Consider the following 23308-nt stretch of genomic DNA (forward strand, 5'->3'; position numbering starts at 1 on the left):
TTAAAAATTCGGATCGATTCCTATGGGGATAACAAATGCGAATCGATAGTGGTCAAAAATGTAGCCGATGGCATCGATCCCTATTGGGACTGCATTGGAATTGACGTTGGTCGTGAGTGTAAAATGGAATCGAATACATTTTCGATAACATGGGAATTGATTATGGCGATTTGTTCTAATAACATAGGAATCGATCTAGCTAGTGATTTGAAGCGCATAGAATCGAATCCCATTGGGATACCTACAATGAGAATCGATTGTGTTAGAAAAGGAGAGCGTTTAGAATCGATTCCTATTGAGAATGAATCAGAATCAGAAAGGGTATTCGCCATGAAAGTTCACACCGACACGGAAGTTACTTTGGCAGGATGGTGCATACATTCAACATATAGGAATCTAAAATCTTAAATAAGTTTTAAACAAGTCTTACTATAATAATAAGGTTTAAAAGTCTAACTAACACCAAGGGGCTGAAGTATATAAAATTGAATAAATATCGAATATAAAATAGCTTTAAGATATAATTTTAAAAAATACAAATAGGTTAACATAGTTAATATCGGCAAGGTTTCATTATGTAGATAAAATGTTAACAGGCCAGCAGCAGATGGGAAGAAACTGTCTTTATGGCGTGAGGTTTTGGTCCTGATGGACCGAAGCCTTCTGCCGGAGGGGAGTAGCTGAAACAGAGAGTGTCCAGGGTGGGAGGAATCGGCCACAATCTTCCTCGCTCGCCTCATGGACCTTGTTGTGTGCAGGTCCTCGAGGGTTGGTAGATTGCAGGTAATTACCTTCTCAGCAGTGTGGATGATACGCTGCAGTCTGCTCTCGTCCTTGGCAGTGGCAGCAGCGTACCAGATGGTTATGGAGGAGGTGAGGATGGATTCAATGATCGCTGTATAGAATTGCACCATCATTGTCTTTGGCAGGTTGAATTTCTTCAGCTGCCGTAGGAAGTACACCCTCTGTTGAGCTCTCTTGGTGAGGGAGCTGATGTTCAGTTCCCACTTGAGGTCCCGGGAGAGAATAGTGCCCAGGAAGCGGAAGGACTCTACAATTTTGACTGGGGAGTCTAACAGGGTGATGGGGGTGAGGGGGGCTGTATTCTTCCTGAAGTCCACAACCATCTCAACTGTATTTAGAGCATTTAGCTCTAAGTTGTTCTGGCTACACCAGGTCACCAGGTTGTCAGCTTCCCACCTATAGTCAGACTCATCCCCACCAGAGATCAGCCCAATGAGGGTGGTGTCGTCCGCAAACTTCAAGAGTTTGACGGACAGATGATTGGAGGTGCAGCTGTTGGTATACAGGGAGAAGAGCAGAGGGGAAAGGACGCAGCCCTGAGGAGTTCCGGTGCTGAAGGACTTGGAGTCGGAGATTTGTGTTCCCAGCTTAACGCACTGCTTCCTGTCAGACAGGAAGTGTGATCCATTTACAGGTGGTGTAGGGCACGTTCAGCTGGAAGAGCTTGTCCTGAAGCAGGGCAGGGATGATGGTGTTAAAGGCAGAGCTGAAGTCCACAAACAGGATCCTGGCGTAGGATGCTGGGGCGTCCAGATGCTGTAGGGTGAAGTGGAGGGCCATGTTAACTGCGTCGTCCACAGACCTGTTGGCTCTGTAGGAAAACTGAAGGGGGTCCAGGAGAGGGTCTGTGATGGCTTTGAGGTGTGCCAGGACCAGGCGCTCAAAAGACTTCATTACCACAGATGTAAGGGCGACCGGTCTGTAATCATTTAGTCCTGTTGGCCTTAGCTTTTTGGGCACAGGGATGATGGTGGAGGACTTGAGACAGGCTGGTACATGGCATGTCTCCAGGGAGGTGTTAAAGATGTTGGTGAACACCGGAGACAGCTGGTCAGCGCAGTGCCTGAGGGTGGCTGGAGAGACAGAGACCGGCCCGGCTGCTTTGCGTGGATTCTGCCTCTTGAAAAGTCTATTAACTTCTCCCTCCTGAAAGGAGATAGTCGTCTCTGTAGTATTGGTGGGGGATGGGGCCTCTTGGGTTGGAAGGGGTGGTTCAGGACAGTCCAATTGTCTTTCAAATCTACAGTAGAACTCGTTCAGGTCGTTGGCTAGGCGGGAGTCGTTAGTGGTGTGGGGGGCTCTGGGTTTGTAGTTGGTGATCTGCCTGAGCCCTCTCCAGACAGAAGCAGCGTTGTTTGTAGAGAACTGGTGTTTTAGTCTCTCTGAGTACAGTCGTTTAGCCTCTCTCACCGCTTTGCTAAACCTGTTCTTCGACTCCTTGAATCTGTCTCTATCTCCACTCCTAAACGCTTCCTCCTTCTCCAACCTCAACCTTCTGAGCTTTGCTGAGAACCAGGGCTTATTGTTGTTAAAGTTCACCCTGGTACGTGTTGGGATACAGCAGTCCTCACAGAAGCTGATGTAGGACGTCACAGCCGCTGTGAGTTCATCCAGACTATTGGTAGCAGTCGTGAACATATCCCAGTCAGTACAGTCTAAGCACGCCCGCAAATCTTCCACAGCCTCACTGGTCCACTGTTTAGATGTCCTCACAGCAGGTTTACAGAGTTTTAGTTTCTGCCTGTATGCAGGAATCAGGTGGACTATGGCATGGTCAGAGTGTCCTAGTGCTGCTCGGGGGACGGCGTGGTAGGCTCTACTGACTGTAGTGTAGCAGTGATCCAGAGTGTTCCCTTCTTTGGTTGGGCATTTAATGAATTGTATGTATTTGGGGAGTTCGTGGCTGAGATTACTTTTGTTAAAGTCGCCAAGTACGATAACCAACGAATCTGGATTTGCTCGCTCCACACTCAGAATCTGATCGGCGAGCATGCGTTGGGCCTCTTTAACCTGAGGACAAGGCTGCAAATAAACTCCGACCAAAATGAGCGACGCGAACTCGCGAGGCGAGTAAAACGGTTTACAGGTTATAAAAATTGATTCAAGGAGTGGAGAACAATGTTGCAGAATCACTGTGACATCTACACACCAGCCACTATTAATGTAAAAACAAATACCACCGCCTTTCGTCTTGCCGGAGAGTGCTATGTCACGATCCGATCTTACAAGATGGAATCCTGCTAGTTGTAGCGAAGTGTCCGGAATCAAATCACACAGCCATGTTTCCGTGAAGCACAAAGCAGAAGCTGAAAGAAAGTCTTTGTTTTTTACCATCAGTAGCTGAAGTTCATCCATTTTGTTGTACAGTGAACGTACGTTGGAGAGGAAAAAGCTCAGAAGCACTGTTCGGATCCCGCGTCTGCGTAGCCGTACTAGAGCCCCCGACCGTTTACCCCTTGGGCGGCGTTTCGCTGCTTGAGCAAAGCCTAGCGCGGCATTGACAAGAATGCCTACTAATTCTGCCGCTGGAAGCAGAAAAGTAGGAATTAAATCCACAGGAGTTGTTTCCCTGATATTTAAAAGTTCGTCTCTTGTTAAAGAACTCCGAAAATCTTGGCAAAACACTGAATTGACAGACAAAACAAGACAAAACAGGGCGCACCGACCGGCTGAGGCTACTATCATCGGCGCCATCTTCGCACCAGCACGGGTGTATTGAACAGCAGGCCCCTCTCACCAGCACGGGTGTGCTGAACAGTAGGCCCCTCTCACCAGCACGGGTGTGCTGAACAGCAGGCCCCTCTCACCAGCACGGGTGTGTTAAAACAGCAGGCCCCACTCACCAGCACGGGTGTGTTAAACAGCAGGCCCCTCTCACCAGCACGGGTGTGTTGAACAGCAGGCCCGTCTCACCAGCACGGGTGTGCTGAACAGTAGGCCCCTCTCACCAGCACGGGTGTGTTGAACAGCAGGCCCCTCTCACCAGCACGGGTGTACTGAACAGTAGGCCCCTCAACACGGGTGTGCTGAACAGCAGGCCTCTCTCACCAGCACGGGTGTGCTGAACAGCAGGCCCCTCAACAGCAGGCCCCTCTCACCAGCACGGGTGTGCTGAACAGCAGACCCCTCAACACGGGTGTGCTGAACAGCAGGCCTCTCTCACCAGCACGGGTTTGCTGAACAGCAGGCCCCTCTCACCAACACGGATGTGATGAACAGCAGGCCCCTCTCACCAGCACGGGTGTGCTGAACAGCAGGCCCCTCAACAGCAGGCCTCTCTCACCAGCGCAGGTGTGCTGAACAGCAGGCCTCTCAACAGCAGGCCTCTCTCACCAGCAAGGGTGTGCTGAACAGCAGGCCCCTCAACACGGGTGTACTGAACAGCAGGCCTCTCTCACAAGCACGGGTGTGATGAACAGCAGGCCTCTCAACAGCAGGCCTCTCTCACCAGCACGGGTGTGATGAACAGCAGGCCTCTCTCACCAGCACGAGTGTGTTGAACAGCAAGCCCCTCTCAAGACAAAACTGGACAAAACAGGGCGCACCAACCGGCCGAGGCTGCCATCATCGGGGCCATGAACTCTGTCCTAGTGGTCTTCCCCCCATGTGTACTGTCGCCTGCTGACGTATGTACTGCCGTACACTGTATTTATAACTTTCAGTCGGCAGACGGCGCTATTACGCTACATTTGGAATGTGCTAACCCAGCGGCCCCCACCCTTTTTGGCACCAGGGACCGGTTTCGTGGAAGACAATTTTTTTCACGGACCGGGGGAGGGGGGGGGTTCATCATTGGGTCTTTCCCCCTTTTCAAAGAAGCTCTCCAGCGACGTTTGTTTATTACACATTGTGGCTACTAGGGGGTTAGAGCTTGTGGGCTTTATACCAACACTGTGACTGAGACAAGTGCGCAGTGCGGGAAAGAGGCGCGGACGGAAGTGGTAAATAATAAAATAATGGGGGCGGGCCACACGCGGACTCACTGCTCACCTCCTGCTGCTGTGCGGCCCGGTTCCTAACAGGGGGTTGGGGGCCCCTGTGCTAACCCACCAAGCAGGGTAGGTAAGCATTCGTGAGATTCGATATTTCAGAGTCTGTATTTGTGGCGTCCATTGCATTAAGACGGGCAAAGTGCGTGTAATTTGGAGACGGACAAAGGCATCTCGGGGATCACAGATAGCTTGGTGGTGATGGCTATGCTGTATGTAGCCTCTAATCCAGCACCGCAGAGGCAGTGAGGGTGGCTGGACCGCACACGTTTTGCGAAAATCCCTTCCCATGGACGTCGAGGTGCCACTCCCCGGCACGCCGGAAGAAGGCAGTACAGCAAAGTGCAGACTAAATATTGTAGATCCCTTCTGTATGCGTGTATGTTGAACTTCTTTTGCACGGTACGGAGCCAATTGTGCAAATTGGAGGGATCAACACTCATTAACTTAATTTGCAGAGGACTGCAGAGCTTGGCTAATTGTTGGTGTTGGCTCACAGCCTGTATGCCTGAGGTTCCTCAGCGATGGTGAGATGCAATTTGCAATGAATGATGATGCGATATGAAACTAAACATGAGTATTATCAATAGGTGATGTTTTAGTGCGTTAAACGGTGGCTGGATCACACGCACTCAGAGGTTCTGATTTGTAATCATCTTGAAAAGCGTGTTACTAAATTTCTGCCAGTAGATGAAGGCGCTATTTTAGTTAGTATTGGCGATGTAATGCGGGTTAAAGCTTGCGCACAAATTGGAGGCTTTGGAAGATAAGCCTATAGAGGTGTTTCACGATAACATGCCATGTCACTTTCATGCAGTAGAGAAGCAGCAGCTCGCCTGCGTTTAAGTGACTCGGTACAATGGTGAGCACAATGCTTGATAAGTAGGGACGTGCTCACCCAGCCATGGATAGAACTAAATAATGAAGCAATTCTGCTGGAGCTTTTCTTTTGTTGGCGGCAGGCTACCTATCTGTAATACCCAATTCTGACGTGGCATTGTGCTTGCCACTCACCCCTTCATGTGCCATGCCGGCCTGTTAAGGCTATATGGGGGATCTTTGTGTTTGTGGAGAGAGTGAAGAGTTTTCCATACCTGGGCAGTGTGCTCATGACCAGCTCCGGTTTGACAACAGAGGTCTCATTCCGAATCAGTCAAGCGGCATTAACTTTCCATCAGTTGCGTAAAGCTACCTGGTCTGTCACTCCCTATGAAGCTTCGGATCTTCTCGGCCAGTCATGCCCTCCCTTCTCTACGCTTGCAAAATGTAAACCCCCCTAAAGGAAAATCTTCCCTGGTTAGAAACATTTAGGCTGGCCTGCCTAAGATCCATCCTGGGTTTAACCAGGCTGGATTGTGTGAGGAGCTCACAGATCTTTAAAAGATCTGGACAAAATCCCATCGGTGAGCTCCTCTGGCAGGCAAGGTTGCATTAGTTGGGTCATGTAGCCCACATGCCTAAACAGCTTTTGTTCAGCCAGATAGAGGGGGCTAAACGAGAAGAGATGGAGTGATGTGGTACAAGAGGATGTGGAGCTGAGTAGACTGGTACCAGTGGTGTCTAGATCGGCCGAATTGGAGGAGGCTCGTGAATGCTGCTGCTGGGCAATTGGGTGGCTGAAGCACAGCAAGTTGGCACAGTACGGGGCACAGGTGGTGCATCGGCCATTCATTTCAGTCAGTGGACCCCTGGCACCTGGGTCTGCCCCATAACCTCCTACCAGTGGGCCTTCGACACTTCACGTGGCCTCAACATGCACATAGCCTGGCACAAGCGATGTGGTGAGGTCACCGCCACTTAGTGGCGAATGGCGGTTGTTGTGTCGACCTGTATGGGTGGTCTGTGTAATGTAAAGGAAGTGTTTTTGGCGGCCGCAAAGTCCTAAACTTTTTAATGAAAAACAAATGGAACAGGTTCCCTCTTGTGAACAGCACTTACTCCAACACAACATTGAGACATAACGCGCACCACGGTAACTCCTGGGTCGGCCGCAGCGAGATTCTAAACGGCAAACCCCTCTGTGCCGTCACGAGCGCCGCCACCACCGACCTGTCCCCCCTCCCCCGAACGCCAACGACGACACCTGGTAACCTACCCGCTGGAAAAAATTAACGGTGCTCAAGCGGTAAATGTCATGGGTTTACTCTCCAGCACGCAAATCGGCGGGGTCGAAAGCGGGAGCTCATCGGCCACGGTTTATAGCAGCAGCTGTCAGAGTCGGGATCGAACCCACGACCTCCTGTAGACCGGGTGAGGTAGTTAACATCTCATAGCCACTGTGGTGATGATGATGATGATGAGAGAGTGAGAGAGACGCAAGCTCCAAATATACGGCAGCAGCTGTCAGAATTGGGATCGCACCTACAACCTCCTGTAGGGCTGCACGGATTCCTCCAGTATAGACAAAAGTTTCTGATGGATGTGAAAGTGACGTAACCCTGTGAGCCCCACCCGGCACGGCCAATGGGAGACGTTTGTCACGTGAACGGAGTGCGGTCGTTCAGTTACTGCCGCTGGTGGTGATCACCAAGCGGGACGTCAAACTCCACTGTCAACGTTGTGGGTTTGCTCTCCCAGAACACAATTGGTGTGCGCTAAAGTAGTAACGAATTGAAACTATTAAACTCAACAAATTTATTTTTCATTTTACCAGGCCGAGGACCCACCGACCCACGCAGCTATTTTCATAAGCGACCTGGCCATCACAAACGATAGCTCAATGACGCGGCGTTATCGTCGTCGTCGTGCGTGAGAATCTCCAGCGAGCGGCTCTCCGAACACAACTGACGGGGGCGACGAGGCGCGCGCTCGCACGCGTGGACCCCGTGACGCTTGTGCACGACGTGGTTTTTTGTATTTGTTTGTCGCTGTAACGTTTTTACCCCGGGGCCCCCGACCAGAAGTCTGTGGGAAAAGAGCTTCACAGCTTGTCGGATTCCTACCTCCAGCGTAAATAAATATTTCCGATTCGGATTCCGTTTGCGCTCAGAGGAGGCAATCGACTGGCGGTGACGACGAGAGGCTCCTGCCAAGCGCCACAGGGTAGTAGGCAGATGACCTGCGGGCAGCGTTAAGACCACAGGAATCTGATGAGCGGTGAGGCCAGTGGGCGAGGTCCTTTTTGCGTCGTTTTTTTTCCCCACGAGTTTTTTTTTTGGGGAACCCCTTGCGACCGCATTGGAGGGCGAGGAGGCGGGCGCGAAGGGAAGGACTCTCGCGTTGTTACCGGGGGGAGGTCACTTCCTGGCTCCGGTCACCGCGGCTTTGGCGGGGAAGGGGAAGCGGAGGAAGCCGTCGGATTGCGGCGACCTGCCCGGGGGGCTGCCGTCGAAAAACAACGGCCTCGGCGCAAACTCCGTCCCCTCAGGGCGGCAGCACGGAGGCGTCTTCATCATCCAGCTCCACGCGTTTCCCTCCGCGCCTTGCGATGTTCGCGGGGTCGACGTCTCTGCTACAGGGGGGGGGGGGTGGGGGAAAAAATTACATTACGTACAAAACGTCACCGTATGAACCTATCCCCATTTTCCCTGCTTGGTCGGTTCCTAACAAAGTTCAAACATATCATTACCAGAGTTGTTTCTTTTCGTTTGCATTTTTGACTGCTTGTGTTGTGGTTATTGCAAACATGATTCCTTGTATAAAGGTGTCAGTTTTTGTTGTGCCAGCCAAAAGGGTAAAAACCTATTCCTATATCTTGTTACTGGCAAAGGAGGTCTCATAATGTAAAGGTTTACCCCGAGCCCTCAATACTCCCTGATGGTGCGCTGTTTTTGAGTTGTACGCCTTTTGGCGTCTTCTGGTCCAACACCAGTGGAGACTAGGCTCTAAGAAAAGCCGTCTCGGGTGTGGACCAATCAAATTCAAGGACAGTGCATATTATTATCAGAGTTGTCTCTTTTGTTTGCATTTTGACTGCTTGTGTTGTGGTTATTGCAAACATGATGCCTTGAATAAAGGTGTCAGTTTTTGTGCCAGCTAAAAGGGTAAAAACCTATTACTAAAGTTCAAACGGCCCTACCGAATCTCACTATGAATGGCGAGGACGCCGCGCCGTTCAGAGCCTCCTCCTCCTCAGCGCGTCTCCCCTCGTCGATAGCGGAGAATCGCAGGCGGAGGCGATCGTAGGAAACCTGCAGTTTCTTCTGCTCCCGGTCCCTCTCCAGCAGTTTCTCGGCAGCCTCGTTGTACCTCTTCTTGAACTTGGCCAGCTCGCTCTTAGCAAGCGAGAACTGCCGCTTCAGAGTGGCGACCTCCGTGACCTTGTTCTGGATCTCCTGCTTGAAGCGGTCCTCAGACTGCACCCTGAGCCTCTTTGATTTCACGGCCAAGTGTTCCTGATACAGTCTCTCCTGGTGCACCTGCGAGATGGAAAATTTGATTAAACGTATTTTTTATCGGTTAAAGAGCCGTACGCGCAAGGGGACTTACGTGTAGAAGAATAACTCGGTTAGCGAAGCCTCTGGGAATGACGAAGCTCCAAAAAAAATTCGAAAGAATGAAAAACAAATATTCATAATTTTCAATTTAAAGCTTTCGTGACTGCAGGGATTCATCTTCTGGGTTCTTTCGGTAAAGTCACCACGTAGAATTGAGATAAAAAAATAAAACAGAATTTATTCTGTAATAAAAATTAAAATAATAATAACATAATAAATTCTGTTATTATTTTTATTATTTTATCTCCATTCTACGTGACTTTACCGAAAGAACCCAGCAGGAGAAAAATATTCATAAATCACGCAAATTAATTCAAGAGTGACATCTTAAACGCTGTACATGTTCTAAGTAGTGCCACCGATAATAGACGGACTAAATATTAACTGCGTCATTCCAATGGTGCTCGCTAAATAAAGAAATGCCTCCAAGTCTTTTTGTCTCCGAGTTAGTCACTACTTATGTTTGGAGTTTGCACGTTCTCCCAGTGGCCGTGTGGATTTTCTCCAGGTCCTCTGATTTTTCCCTCCCAATGTTTAGAAACGACATCTAACGCGTTTTAGAGTATTTGACTGCTGTAAATTTCCACGTGATGATAACAGCCGCTTGGGTTGGGCTATCATTCGTGATGGCCAGGTCGCTTCTGCAAAAAAAAGAGGTTACGTAGCTCAGTGGGACTTTATCCGCTAAAATATAAAACATTTCAGTTTGTTACTTTTTAAAAATAAATTTTATTTTTATTTTTAAAAAGTCACCGATCCGTCGCCGATACCTGAAAGATCCAGAATGAAAGCGCCCGCGAACATATCTCCTGGATGACGTCCGGCCCTAGGCCCGCCAGCACCATGGACTTGTGCTCCTCGGGGGGGTTCAAGCAGACCCGCACCACGTCCAGGCTGCCGCGCGGCAAGGCGCCGCACGCCGGGCAGGCGGCCGCCCCCGTCTTGAACTCGCGTTCGCCGTCCTCGTCGCAAAAGAGATGCGAGCAGGAGGTGACCCAGGCGAAGTCGCCGACAATGCGCCGGCACTTCCTCAAGTTGCACACCAGAATTTGTTCGTGCGCCGACATTTCCTCCCCGCCTGACCACTGGCCCCGGGGGGTCGCCAGTTCTCCTGTTCCCAGTCGCCGCCGTTCTGGTTGAGGGAAACGAATCGCGGGTGAAACACGTTTTCGCATGGAGCGCGCGAAATGCGTTCGCGTTTTTTTTTTTGCGAGCTCCTGCCGTTTATTGACCGGCTCAGAGCTCCAGAGAGAGCACCGGGGTGCGGTCTCGTTCGTTAAGGGTGGCGAGAGATCTTGGTCAGCGTAATGACGGAAGCAAGTGAGGTAAAGTACGATGGCGAAGCAAACAGAAATCAGTTGGGAGAGCGACGGTTTTAGAGGATAAATTGCTGAGCAGGGGGAGTGTTCTGACCTGCGGTTTGGTGAGTGGGTGGATGAGTTTGTGGGTGAGTGAGCGAACTTGTAAGTGGCTGATGGGCTGGGTGTATGCACGTTGAACTTATTTCACACCGTACAGAGCGAACCTTGCTAATCGGAGGTACGGGTAGAGGACAAGAAACAAAACACAAAGACCAGTGCAAAAGAAATTAGTCTTCAATCTAGATGATTTTAAAATGCACAGTTTCAGTGGATTCCTAATAGCGGAAGGAAAATGGTTCCAGACGGACGCAGAAGCGCATCTGAAAGTGCGCAACGCTTGCCCAAAAACCTCTGCGAGGGTGAGTGTGTTGTGACCTGCAGGGTGGTGGGGTGAGTGGATGGGTTTCTGGGTGAGTGAACTTGTCAGTGGCTGACTGGTTCAGTGAGTGTCTTGTTGTGCCTGCAGTTTGGTGAGTGGGTGGGTGAGTTAGTGGGTGAGTGAGCCTGTGAGTGGCCGACTGGCTTTAGTGTGCTGTCGTGACCTGCAATGTGGTGAGTGGGTAAGTGGATGCGTGCGTGGGTGAGTGAGTGAACTAGTCAGTGGCTGGTTGGCTCAGTGAGTGTCTTGTTGTGCTTGCAGTTTGGTGAGTGGGTGCAAGTGAATTAGTGGGTGAGTGAGCCTGTCAGTGGCTGGCTGGCTTAGCGTGCTGTCGTAACCTTCAATGTGATGAGTGGGTGGTTGGATGAGTGAGTTAGTGGGTGAGGGAGCTTGTCAGTGGCTGACTAGCTGCGCGAATGTGCTGCTGTGACCTGCAGTGTGGTGGGTGAGTGAGTTAATGGGTGAGTGAGCTTGTCAGTGGCTGACTGGCTGTGTTGAGTCCTCACCACTTGAGATTGGGACGAATTGGGGAGGCCTTCGTTCCACAAGTCGATTGACAATGGCAGAGGATAATGACTGCATGCCACACTCAATGTGCCGTCTGTATTCATCCGTATTGTTAATGTATGAATACGCCTGTTGCTCAGGATAGCCCCACTGAGTCTCAACTCTTCTTCAGGAGGGGTCCTGCCAAGTTTGCACAAGAGGGGGCGATGTTGCTGTGATCCCTCCCACTGAGCCATTTCCAGGTAATCTTTTAGCTTTGGGATGTGGTTCTGGCAAGTACCAGTTCCACTGTGTTTGTGGGTTTAGCTATGGGAGGGAAACTCGGAGGAAACCAATGGAGATGACACACATGCCACTCTGTAGTACAGAGAATGATCACACAAACCATTGCCGGACAGCTGGGATCACTCCGTGTAGAGTGCTGTACAGTATCTAAATGTGTAGGGGCCATCCCTTTCGTGCGTACGCAAAAATCTGTCAAAACCTGACCCCGTACGCACGCGGACTTTTTACACACCCCCCCCCCCACCTGCCTACGTACGTTCGCCTGACGCATCACCCCCCCCCCACCCCCTAGAATCCTGTAGAACGGCCGATATGTAATCCACGCAGAAACGATCAATTATTAATATTAACGTGTTTAAGCAAACAGATAGTCCACCGCCGGCTGCATTATTATCGAGGCTTCAACCCCCCCCCCCCATTTCCTATGCGTACATTGTGAGTAGACCCCCCCATATGCAAGCGTACGCATTTTGGGTATCCCCCTCCATGACAACGAACTAAATGGATGGCCCCGTATCGGGAAAAATCGGAGGACCCTGAGACAAATCCACGCAATCAACATGGGGAGAGAGACGCAGACTCCAAATATACAGCAGCAGGAGCAAGCGTGGTCAGGGCCTGGGCGCGAACCGACGATCTCCTGTAGGCCAGGCGAGGATGTTAACATCTAGTCACCGTGATGATAACAGGCGAGGTAGTTAACATCTCCTAGTCACCGTGATGATAACAGGCGAGGTAGTTAACATCTCCTAGTCACCTTGATGACAACAGGCGAGGTAGCTAACATCTCCTAGTCACCGTGATGATAACAGGCGAGGTAGTTAACATCTCCTAGTCACCGTGATGATAACAGGCGAGGTAGTTAACATCTCCTAGTCACCTTGATGACAACAGGCGAGGTAGTTAACATCTCCTAGTCACGGTGATGATGACAGGCGAGGTAGTTAACATCTCCTAGTCACCGTGATGATAACAGGCGAGGTAGTTAACATCTCCTAGTCACCGTGATGATAACAGGCGAGGTAGTTAACATCTCCTAGTCACCGTGATGACGACAGGCGAGGTAGTTAACATCTCCTAGTCACCGTGATGACAACAGGCGAGGTAGATAACATCTCCTAGTCACCATGATGATAACAGGCGAGGTAGTTAACATCTCCTAGTCACCGTGATGACGACAGGCGAGGTAGTTAACATCTCCTAGTCACCTTGATGACAACAGGCGAGGTAGTTAACATCTCCTAGTCACCGTGATGATAACAGGCGAGGTAGTTAACATCTCCTAGTCACCGTGATGACAGGCGAGGTAGTTAACATCTCCTAGTCACCTTGATGACAACAGGTGAGGTAGTTAACATCTCCTAGTTACCGTGATGATAACAGGCGAGGTAGTTAACATCTCCTAGTCACCGTGATTATGACAGGTGAGGTAGTTAACATCTCCTAGTCACCGTGATGACAGGCGAGGTAGTTAACATCTCCTAGTCACCGTGATGATAACAGGCGAGGTAGTTAACATCTCCTAGTCACCGTGATGATGACAGGCGAGGTAGTTAACATCTCCTAGTCACCTTGATGACAACAGGCGAGGTAGTTAACATCTCCTAGTCACCGTGATGATGACAGGCGAGGTAGTTAACATCTCCTAGTCACCGTGATGATGACAGGCGAGGTAGTTAACATCTCCTAGTCACCGTGATGATGACAGGCGAGGTAGTTAACATCTCCTAGTCACCGTGATGATGACAGGCGAGGTAGTTAACATCTCCTAGTCACCGTGATGATAACAGGCGAGGTAGTTAACATCTCCTAGCACATTCCAAACCCTGCACAGCAATCGAATCGCTGGGGATGGGAGGGGGGGGTGTAAAACGTCGTATTTCCAAGCAAAGTAAAATGTTGTGGACCCCATGAGGCTGATGAAAGTTTCGCCCTCACGAAAGCGACGCTGGGTCGTGGCTCACAGGGCGATACCAAATAAAAAATAAAATAAATGAATTAAATCCATCGCCTCACAACTTTTTGAGGGTTTCCCGCGCTTTTTTTATTGTTTGTGTTTAGTGAGACACCACGTCTGAGGGTAACCCTCAGAGGGTAACCCTCAGACGTGGTGTCTCATCACTACTATGAGGCGACTTTTACTGGTAGGAAGGAAGATTGTAAACTGAGTGTACCAGCCTGCAATAGATGAATGTGTCCGTCCGTCCATCCCCTTTCAATACTCTAACGAAGTGAAATCTCGTGTGACTGTCATCCTTTATTTAACCACGTGAGTGACGTCATTGAGAGTCACTCTCTTGTCACTGTCATCCTTTGTTTAACCACGTGAGTGACGTCATTGAGAGTCACTCTCTTGTCACTGACATCCTTTATACTGGTAGTAGCGAAGATTGTAAACTGAGTGTACCAGCCTGCAATAGATTAATGTGTCCGTCCGTCCCCTTTCAATACTTTAACGAAGTGAAATCTCGTGCTGTTTGGGTGTAAAATCAGGAATAGACAGCGCAGAGACTTGACAAAATTCCAATGTTCCTACCAGCCCACCCTGCAGGGACCTGTTAACCCCTCCCCCCCCAGCGTGTAATATTGTTTTTGTTATTTATAAACACTCGGATTCCCGCACTTTTTATCGCTTGTTTCGTGACCTTCAAGGGGTGAGAAAAAATTAAGAACAAAAAACCCCCCTCAGACGTAGCAACTCCGAAGTCTTAAAAAAAAAGACGTGTAAAATTGTATTTATAATCAAACTACTCGGCAACGTAAAATAACAGCCCTCTGCTTGATATGAACCCCGAAGTGTTTAATGTGAGATATAGAAAAAAATATATAGTTTTGTGTTGTTTTTACCTCACAGCAATCCACACGCTCGGTGACGTCACCCTGCAGCTGCGCTCGTGACGTCACGGTGGGGGAGGGGGTTGAGGCACGCGTGACGTCACGGTGCGGGAGAGTGGTTGCGGGCGACCGTGTGACGTCTTTCGGTAAAGTCACCACCACGTAGAATGAGAATAAAATAATAAATTGATAAAATAACACAATAAAATTCTCACGACGTTTCGGCCACAACACAAGCGGCCTTCATCAGGTGAAGGGACAAGACTGTCTGGAGGACAGCGCTGGAGCGAACACAGCCAAGCTCAGACCGCGACCTTTAAGCTGTGTGAGAAGAAACAGAGCGCCTTGACAAAGGAATTAGCATAGAATTTAGCATTGAAATAGCTGAGTGATTAGCTAAATTCAATGCTAATTCCTTTGTCAAGGGGTGCCTCTGCGGATGTGTATGCTTTAACTTTAACATAGCCATTTCTGTGACCAGTCACAAGCTAATCACTCAGCTATTTCAATGCTAAATTATATGCTAATTCCTTTGTCAAGGCGCTTTGTTTCTTCTCACACAGCTTAAAGGTCGTGATCTGAGCGTGGCTGTGTTCGCTCCAGCGCTGTCCTCCAGACAGTCTCGTCCCTTCACCTGATGAAGGCCGCTTATGTTGTGGCCGAAACGTCGTGAGAATTTTATTGTGTTATTTTATTTTATCAAGCCTGTGTGTGTGAGAGTTTGTCAGTCTGTGTGAGTGTGAGATTGTCAGACTGTGTGTGTGTGAGATTGTCTGCCTGTGTGTGTGAGATTGTCAGTCTGTGTGAGTGTGAGATTGTCAGCCTGTGTGTGTGAGAGATTGTCAGTCTGTGTGTGTGAGAGATTGTCAGTCTGTGTGTGTGAGAGATTGTCAGTCTGTGTGAGTGTGAGATTGTCAGACTGTGTGTGTGTGAGATTGTCAGCCTGTGTGTGTGAGATTGTCAGCCTGTGTGTGTGGGTGAGATTGTCTGCCTGTGTGTGTGTTTGAGATTGTCAGTGTGTGTGTGTGAGATTGTCAGCCTGTGTGTGGGTGAGATTGTCTGCCTGTGTGTGTGTGTGAGATTGTCAGTGTGTGTGTGTGAGATTGTCTGCCTGTGTGTGAGATTGTCAGTCTGTGTGTGTGTGTGAGATTGTCAGCATGTGTGTGTGAGATTGTCAGTCTGTGTGTGTGTGAGAATGTCAGTGTGTGTGTGTGTGAGATTGTCAGTCTGTGTGTGTGTGAGATTGTCTGCCTGTGTGTGTGAGATTATCAGTCTGTGTGTGTGAGATTGTATGCCTGTGAGTGTGAGATTATCAGTCTGTGTGTGTGAGATTGTCTGCCTGTGTGTGTGTGTGAGATTGTCTGCCTGTGTGTGTGAGATTGTCTGCCTGTGTGTGTGAGATTGTCTGCCTGTGTGTGTGGGTGAGATTGTCTGCCTGTGTGTGTGTGAGGTTGTCAGTGTGTGTGTGTGTGAGATTGTCTGCCTGTGTGTGTGTGAGGTTGTCTGCCTATGTGTGTGTGAGAGATTGTCAGTGTGTGTGAGATTGTCAGCCTGTGTGAGTGTGAGATTGTCAGCCTGTGTGTGTGTGAGAGATTGTCAGTGTGTGTGTGTGTGAGATTGTCAGCCTGTGTGTGTGTGTGTGTGAGATTGTCAGTCTCTGTGTGTGTGAGATTGTCAGTGTGTGTGTGTGAGATTGTCTGCCTGTGTGTGTGTGAGATTGTCAGTGTGTGTGTGTGTGAGATTGTCTGCCTGTGTGTGTGTGAGATTGTCAGTGTGTGTGAGTGTGAGGTTGTCAGTGTGTGAGTTTGTCAGTGTGTGTGTGAGGTTGTCAGTATGTGAGTGTGAGGTTGTCAGTGTGTGAGTGTGAGATTGTCAGTGTGTGTGAGGTTGTCAGTGTGTGAGTGTGAGGTTGTCAGTGTGTGAGTGTGAGGTCAGTGTGTGAGTGTGAGATTGTCAGTGTGTGTGAGTGTGAGGTTGTCAGTGTGTGAGGTTGTCAGTGTGTGAGTGTGAGGTTGTCAGTGTGTGTGTGTGAGATTGTCAGCCTGTGTGTGTGTGAGGTTGTCAGTGTGTGTGAGTGTGAGGTTGTCAGTGTGTGAGTGTGAGGTTGTCAGTGTGTGTGAGGTTGTCAGTGTGTGTGAGTGTGAGGTTGTCAGTGTGTGTGTGAGTTTGTCAGTGTGTGTGAGGTTGTCAGTGTGTGTGTGTGTGTGAGTGAGGTTGTCAGTGTGTAAGTGTGAGGTTGTCAGTGTATGTGTGTGAGTGTGAGGTTGTCAGTGTGTGTGTGTGAGTGTGAGGTTGTCAGTGTGTGTGTGTGTGAGGTTGTCAGTGTGTGTGTGTGAGTGTGAGGTTGTCAGTGTGTGTGTGAGGTTGTCAGTGTGTGAGTGTGAGGTTGTCAGTGTGTGAGTGTGAGGTTGTCAGTGTGTGTGAGTGTGAGGTTGTCAGTGTGTGTGTGAGTTTGTCAGTGTGTGTGAGGTTGTCAGTGTGTGTGTGTGAGTGAGGTTGTCAATGTGTAAGTGTGAGGTTGTCAGTGTGTGTGTGTGTGTGAGGTTGTCAGTGTGTGAGGTTGTCAGTGTGTGAGTGTGAGGTTGTCAGTGTGTGTGAGTGTGAGGTTGTCAGTGTGTGTGTGAGGTTGTCAGTGTGTGTGTGTGAGGTTGTCAGTGTGTGTGTGTGAGTGTGAGGTTGTCAGTATGTGTGTGTGTGAGGTTGTCAGTGTGTGTGTGTGAGGGTGAGGTTGTCAGTGTGTCAGTGTGTGAGTGTGAGGTTGTCAGTGTGTGAGTGTGAGGTTGTCAGTGTGTGAGTGTGAGGTTGTCAGTGTGTGAGTGTGAGGGTGAGGTTGTCAGTGTGTGTGTGTGAGTGTGAGGTTGTCAGTGTGTGAGTGTGAGGGTGAGGTTGTCAGTGTGTGTGTGTGAGGTTGTCAGTGTGTGAGTGTGAGGTTGTCAGTGTGTGTGTGTGTGAGTGTGAGGTTGTCAGTGTGTGAGTGTGAGGGTGAGGTTGTCAGTGTGTGTGTGAGTTTGTCAGTGTGTGTGAGGTTGTCAGTGTGTGTGTGTGAGTGTGAGGTTGTCAGTGTGTGTGTGTGTGAGGTTGTCAGTGTGTGTGTGTGAGTGTGAGGTTGTCAGTGTGTGTGTGAGGTTGTCAGTGTGTGAGTGTGAGGTTGTCAGTGTGTGAGTGTGAGGTTGTCAGTGTGTGTGTGAGTTTGTCAGTGTGTGTGAGGTTGTCAGTGTGTGAGTGTGAGGTTGTCACAGTGTGTGAGTGTGAGGTTGTCAGTGTGTGAGTGTGAGGTTGTCAGTGTGTGTGAGTGTGAGGTTGTCAGTGTGTGTGTGAGTTTGTCAGTGTGTGTGAGGTTGTCAGTGTGTGTGTGTGAGTGAGGTTGTCAATGTGTAAGTGTGAGGTTGTCAGTGTGTGTGTGTGTGTGAGGTTGTCAGTGTGTGAGGTTGTCAGTGTGTGAGTGTGAGGTTGTCAGTGTGTGTGAGTGTGAGGTTGTCAGTGTGTGTGTGAGGTTGTCAGTGTGTGTGTGTGAGGTTGTCAGTGTGTGTGTGTGAGTGTGAGGTTGTCAGTATGTGTGTGTGTGAGGTTGTCAGTGTGTGTGTGTGAGGGTGAGGTTGTCAGTGTGTCAGTGTGTGAGTGTGAGGTTGTCAGTGTGTGTGTGAGTGTGAGGTTGTCAGTGTGTGTGTGTGAGGGTGAGGTTGTCAGTGTGTGTGTGAGTGTGAGGTTGTCAGTGTGTGAGTGTGAGGGTGAGGTTGTCAGTGTGTGTGTGTGAGGTTGTCAGTGTGTGAGTGTGAGGTTGTCAGTGTGTGTGAGTGTGAGGTTGTCAGTGTGTGAGTGTGAGGTTGTCACAGTGTGTGTGAGTGTGAAGTTGTCACAGTGTGTGTGAGTGTGAGGTTGTCACAGTGTGTGTGTGTGTGAGGTTGTCACAGTGTGTGAGTGTGAGGTTGTCACAGTGTGTGTGTGAGGTTGTCACAGTGTGTGTGTGTGTGAGGTTGTCACAGTGTGTGTGAGTGTGAGGTTGTCACAGTGTGTGTGAGTGTGAGGTTGTCACAGTGTGTGTGAGTGTGAGGTTGTCACAGTGTGAGTGTGAGTTTGTCAGTGTGTGTGTGTGAGTGTGAGGTTGTCAGTGTGTGTGTGAGTGTGAGGTTGTCACAGTGTGTGTGAGTGAGTGTGAGGTTGTCAGTGTGTGTGAGTGTGAGGTTGTCACAGTGTGTGTGAGTGTGAGGTTGTCACAGTGTGTGTGTGAGTGTGAGGTTGTCACTGTGTGTGAGTGTGAGGTTGTCACAGTGTGTGTGTGTGAGTGTGAGGTTTTCAGTGTGTGTGAGGTTGTCACAGTGTGTGTGAGTGTGAGGTTGTCACAGTGTGTGTGTGAGTGTGAGGTTGTCACAGTGTGTGTGTGTGAGGTTGTCACAGTGTGTGTGAGTGTGAGGTTGTCAGTGTGTGTGAGGTTGTCAGTGTGTGTGAGTGTGAGGTTGTCACAGTGTGAGTGTGAGGTTGTCAGTGTGTGTGTGTGTGAGGTTGTCACAGTGTGTGTGAGTGTGAGGTTGTCACAGTGTGAGTGTGAGGTTGTCACTGACCCTGGTGAATCTTCGTCGTTGTCAAGGCCGCAGGCTTCACCTCCCTCACGACTCTCAAAATGGCGGCGAGCCAGGAGGGGGAGGAGCCAGAAAACTCTGCGTCACGTGGGAGGGGAGAAACTGAAACCTGATTGGCTCCAAGGCGGAGAGATTTTTATATTTTTTTACGGGAAAACTTTTTTCTTTTTAACCGTACGATGAATTTACAAAATTCACCATCAACAATAAAAACTCGCGTTGGTATTAGCGCGGTCTGATTAAAAAAATAAAAAAAGTTATTGGTTATGTAAATATTTATAAAACGCGGTAATATCAGAAATCTCATCTGAGTTACAAAAAAAATGACCCAAATGATATTCCGTATTCTTAGCTCTTTCGGTAGTCACGTTGAAGGGAAACAATAAAATAATAAAATATATATAAAACAATAAAAATTCTCACGACGTTTCGACCATAACACAAACGGTCGTCATCAGGTGTGTCGGTCCGCATCAATTTATTTATTTATAAACGGCGTATTTATTTATTTATAAAAAAAAACGTCAGCGCCACGCGCAGCGATTTGGCAGTTTATTTAGAAGGACTAGTCCATCTATGTTCTGAAAAGAGGAGGGGGGAGACGAAAAATTAATGTATGTTGTCTGAAAGCCACCGTAAGCGTGAACAATAAAAAGACCCGAAATGGTTTATCAAATCTTTCCAATGATTGCTAAGCCAGAATCCATCTTCCCGGTTGAAATTGTCTCTATGCTTGTATAAGTGGATAGCCTCATGAACGAATCTCTCATGGTAGCCAGATGGCTTACAAAGAAACTCTATCTTGGAGAAGTCAATGTCATGTGAGCCTACTGAATTATAACAGTGATCTGCCACGGCCGAGGTGTTGGTCCTACCGTGTTTCAGGTCTGCTTTGTGTTCACGAATGCGGTCCGAGACATGGCATTTGGTTTCTCCAATGTAACTACTACCACAGAGGCAACTTAGTTTGTAGACGCCAGGGTACTGTATGTCCGGAATCACATCTTTTACAGACGAAACCAAATCACGGATTTTATGTAATGTGTTGAAACGGACCTGGATCTTGTGTTTATTGTTTCCCTTCAACGTGACTTTACCGAAAGAGTTAAGAATACAGGGACCACGTGATTGTTTAAAAATGTCTTTGATTATAACTATAATTGCCTACAATTCGTCATTTGTAGCTTATTTAGACTATAATTTATTCACTACCCAAAATGTATTTACTTGAAAACATAGAGCTGATATTTATTCTTGTTCTTTCGGTAAAGTCACGTAGAAGGGAAACAATAAAATAACAAAAATATAAAACAATTACATTCTCACGACGTTTCGACTGCAACACAAGCAATCATCATCAGGTGTCACACACAGGCACACACAGAGACACAGGCACACACAGATATACAGGCACACACACAGTGTGTACACACACACTGTACACACACATTGTACACACAGTGTAGACACAGTGTATACACACTGTACACACACACACTGTACACACACACTGTACACACACACAGTCTGTACAGACAGTGTACACACGCGCAGTGTGTACACACAGAAACAGTGTACACACACACAGTCTGTACACACACAGTGTACACACAGAAACAGTGTGTACACACAGAAACATTGTGTACACACAATAATGTCCACGTTGTAGTTGCTGAGCTCACGCACGCAAGGGGTCTCTGTTCAAGAGATGGAGCAATGGAAAATGAATCTAAAACAACTTAAACTCCATTCCCGCTCTGTGACGTCACCACTCAGCATGACGTCGTCGGTCTGAAATGCCAGGGGGAGGTGTGCCTCGCTAGTGACGTCTTGTCACCAAGGTATTCACCCCACCCCCGTCCACCGCGCCCTTGAGAGTGACGTCACCTCTGCTTGGTCACTGCCGATATCTGTTCTGGTACAATCCTTATCTGGGCAAAGCTACGCCCAGTGACTGGCGGCTCATTAACATAATGAGTTCGTGAAAGCCGTCGCGAGTATATTGGGATGGGTTCAGCACCCACGCCCCCATCCCAACAAATGGCCCGGGCTCATTAACATAATTTATTCAGTTACGGAGCCGCTCGTGGGAGGGGAGTGTCTTGTACCCCGGACGTGACGTCATGTCACCTTCTGCTGTTGCGTCACGTCACGAGGTAACAGGAAGCGGTCGCTTCGCTCTTGCACTGAAATCCGAGGTGAGAAATTATTATCGTGTGGGTGGTCGTTGTGGTGGTTGTTGTTGTTTACCAAGGTAGAGCCTCGCTCTCTCTCGTAGGGATGTCAGTTGAGTAGCAGCGAGCATGGGAATCGATGTCCAGGTTGGAACTTTACAACGCGGGGCCTAGCCACGCGGGGCCTTGCCTCCTGCCCTCGCCTGATTGCATTCACTTTAATTATCTCGCTTAAGTTTAATTTGTCTTCACCCGGCTCGCCACTTTGTAACTTTGTTTTATTGTCAATATTCACGCAGTTTTTATTTTCTTTTGTTAGCAGGCCAAGCCCGCTTGAGCTGCTATACCGCTCTTGTTATCAGAAGCGACCTGCCCACAACAACACAAGGTGAGGCTTTGTCAACGTGTGTGAATGTTTTGACTTAAAACTTTGGTGACTGCAGGAATTAATATTCTTGGTTCTTTCGGTAAAGTGACGTAGATAGGAAATAAAATAAAAATATTTTTTTTTAAATAAAGCAAAAAGCCCACGACGTTTCGATCGCAACACAAGTGGTCTTTATCTTATTAAATTTAATCTGTTATTTTTATTTTCTATCTACGTGACTTTACTGAAAGAACCAACAATACGTGTGTCAATGTCTATCGGTCAAAGACGCTAAGCGCATGCCGCTATTGACTCTGAATGTGTGGAGGGGAACACCTTCACCACGGGGAGAGAGAGAGACACAGACACGGATAGCCTCGGCTATGTTGATTGATCCTCGATTCATTACTTGGTGGAGTGAGGAAGAATTAATGCTGAGCAGATGAAGGTGGCCAGGCATGGTGCTGGTCACACCACCACCTGTTTACTCATGGCAGTGTGTGACAGTGTCAAGTTTGTGTTTGAAGTAAAGTCTGTTTACTCTGTTGAACACGGAGGTTATATCAAAACAATAGTTGATTTTTGTTTTCCTCTGGAACTCTTACTAAGAATGGAAACACGATGTGAACACAGCACACACATGCAGCTGAAGTCGGAACTGTTCATCCCCAGCATTCAAGGACATATGAGCCTGGATTCACACCTGAGTTGCGATTGAACATTAATTTATGCATTTCTGCATAACACAAATAGTATTGTTTTCAACACCCTTTGCTATGTCAGCCGAATTTAGCTTTCATAAATATTCCTTTGTAGTCAGACAGCCGAAATTGTGTGCTCGGAGTTTTGGGTTAACATTCATTTTGCAGATATGAAGGCTTCCAGGTATATTTATGACATTTCCCCTGTCATTGTGATGAATTTGGGAAACGTTTTCACTACATCATGAATATAGTAATAAGTATAGATGTGTAAGTCACGTGTTACTGTGTAATATGCATTCCTCTGTGCCTCGAAACTGACTTGTAAATGGCGTGGATATTATTTTTTTCTCTCTGCAGCTGACGCTTCCTCTGCAGAATTGGTTTCATGGAGCAAAGGCAGCAGCTTGGTACGACAAGTCAACAATGCGACCAGCGTGCATACAGCACGGACCGGACTGAAAACTTGACACAGCACCAGAGAACTCACACAGGAGAGAAACCCTTCCAGTGCACTGTGTGTGGGAAGGCATTTTCACGGTCATCTTCTCTTAAAAAACACGAGAAAACACACACAGGAGAGAAACCCTTCAGGTGCATTCTGTGCGGGATTGCGTTTGCACAGTCATCACATCTTAAAGTACACCAGAGAACACACACAGGAGAGAAACCCTTCAGGTGCATTCTGTGCGGGATTGCGTTTGCACAGTCATCACATCTTAAAGTACACCAGAGAACACACACAGGAGAGAAACCCTTCAAGTGCAGTGTGTGCATGAAGGCGTTTGCACATTCATCTGATCTTGTAAAACACCAGAGAACACACACGGGAGAGAAACCCTTCAAGTGTACTCTGTGCGGGAAGCCGTTTGCAGATTCATCAAATCTTCAAG

The 23308-nt window shown here is 48.5% G+C and overlaps 1 protein-coding gene across 1 annotated transcript; it reads right to left on the reverse strand.

The window, feature by feature from the left end:
* Window positions 1–6667: 6667 nt before the first annotated feature.
* On the reverse strand, window positions 6668–19245 carry LOC142911114 (E3 ubiquitin-protein ligase CCNB1IP1-like). Its single transcript, XM_076060179.1, has 4 exons — window positions 19156–19245; window positions 10000–10361; window positions 8812–9151; window positions 6668–8244 (listed from the first exon to the last, which is right to left on the reverse strand). Exons 2-4 carry the CDS (start codon window positions 10294–10296, stop codon window positions 8030–8032), a joined length of 852 nt encoding a protein of 283 aa, XP_075916294.1. The 5' UTR covers window positions 10297–10361; window positions 19156–19245; the 3' UTR covers window positions 6668–8029.
* Between the last annotated feature and the right edge of the window lie 4063 nt (window positions 19246–23308).

This window comes from Petromyzon marinus, unplaced genomic scaffold, assembly GCF_048934315.1.
Source record: "Petromyzon marinus isolate PM22_M1 ecotype Great Lakes invasive population unplaced genomic scaffold, UKy_Petmar_22M1.pri1.0 PM_G_Scaffold_167, whole genome shotgun sequence".
Taxonomy (NCBI): Eukaryota; Metazoa; Chordata; class Hyperoartia; order Petromyzontiformes; family Petromyzontidae; genus Petromyzon; species Petromyzon marinus.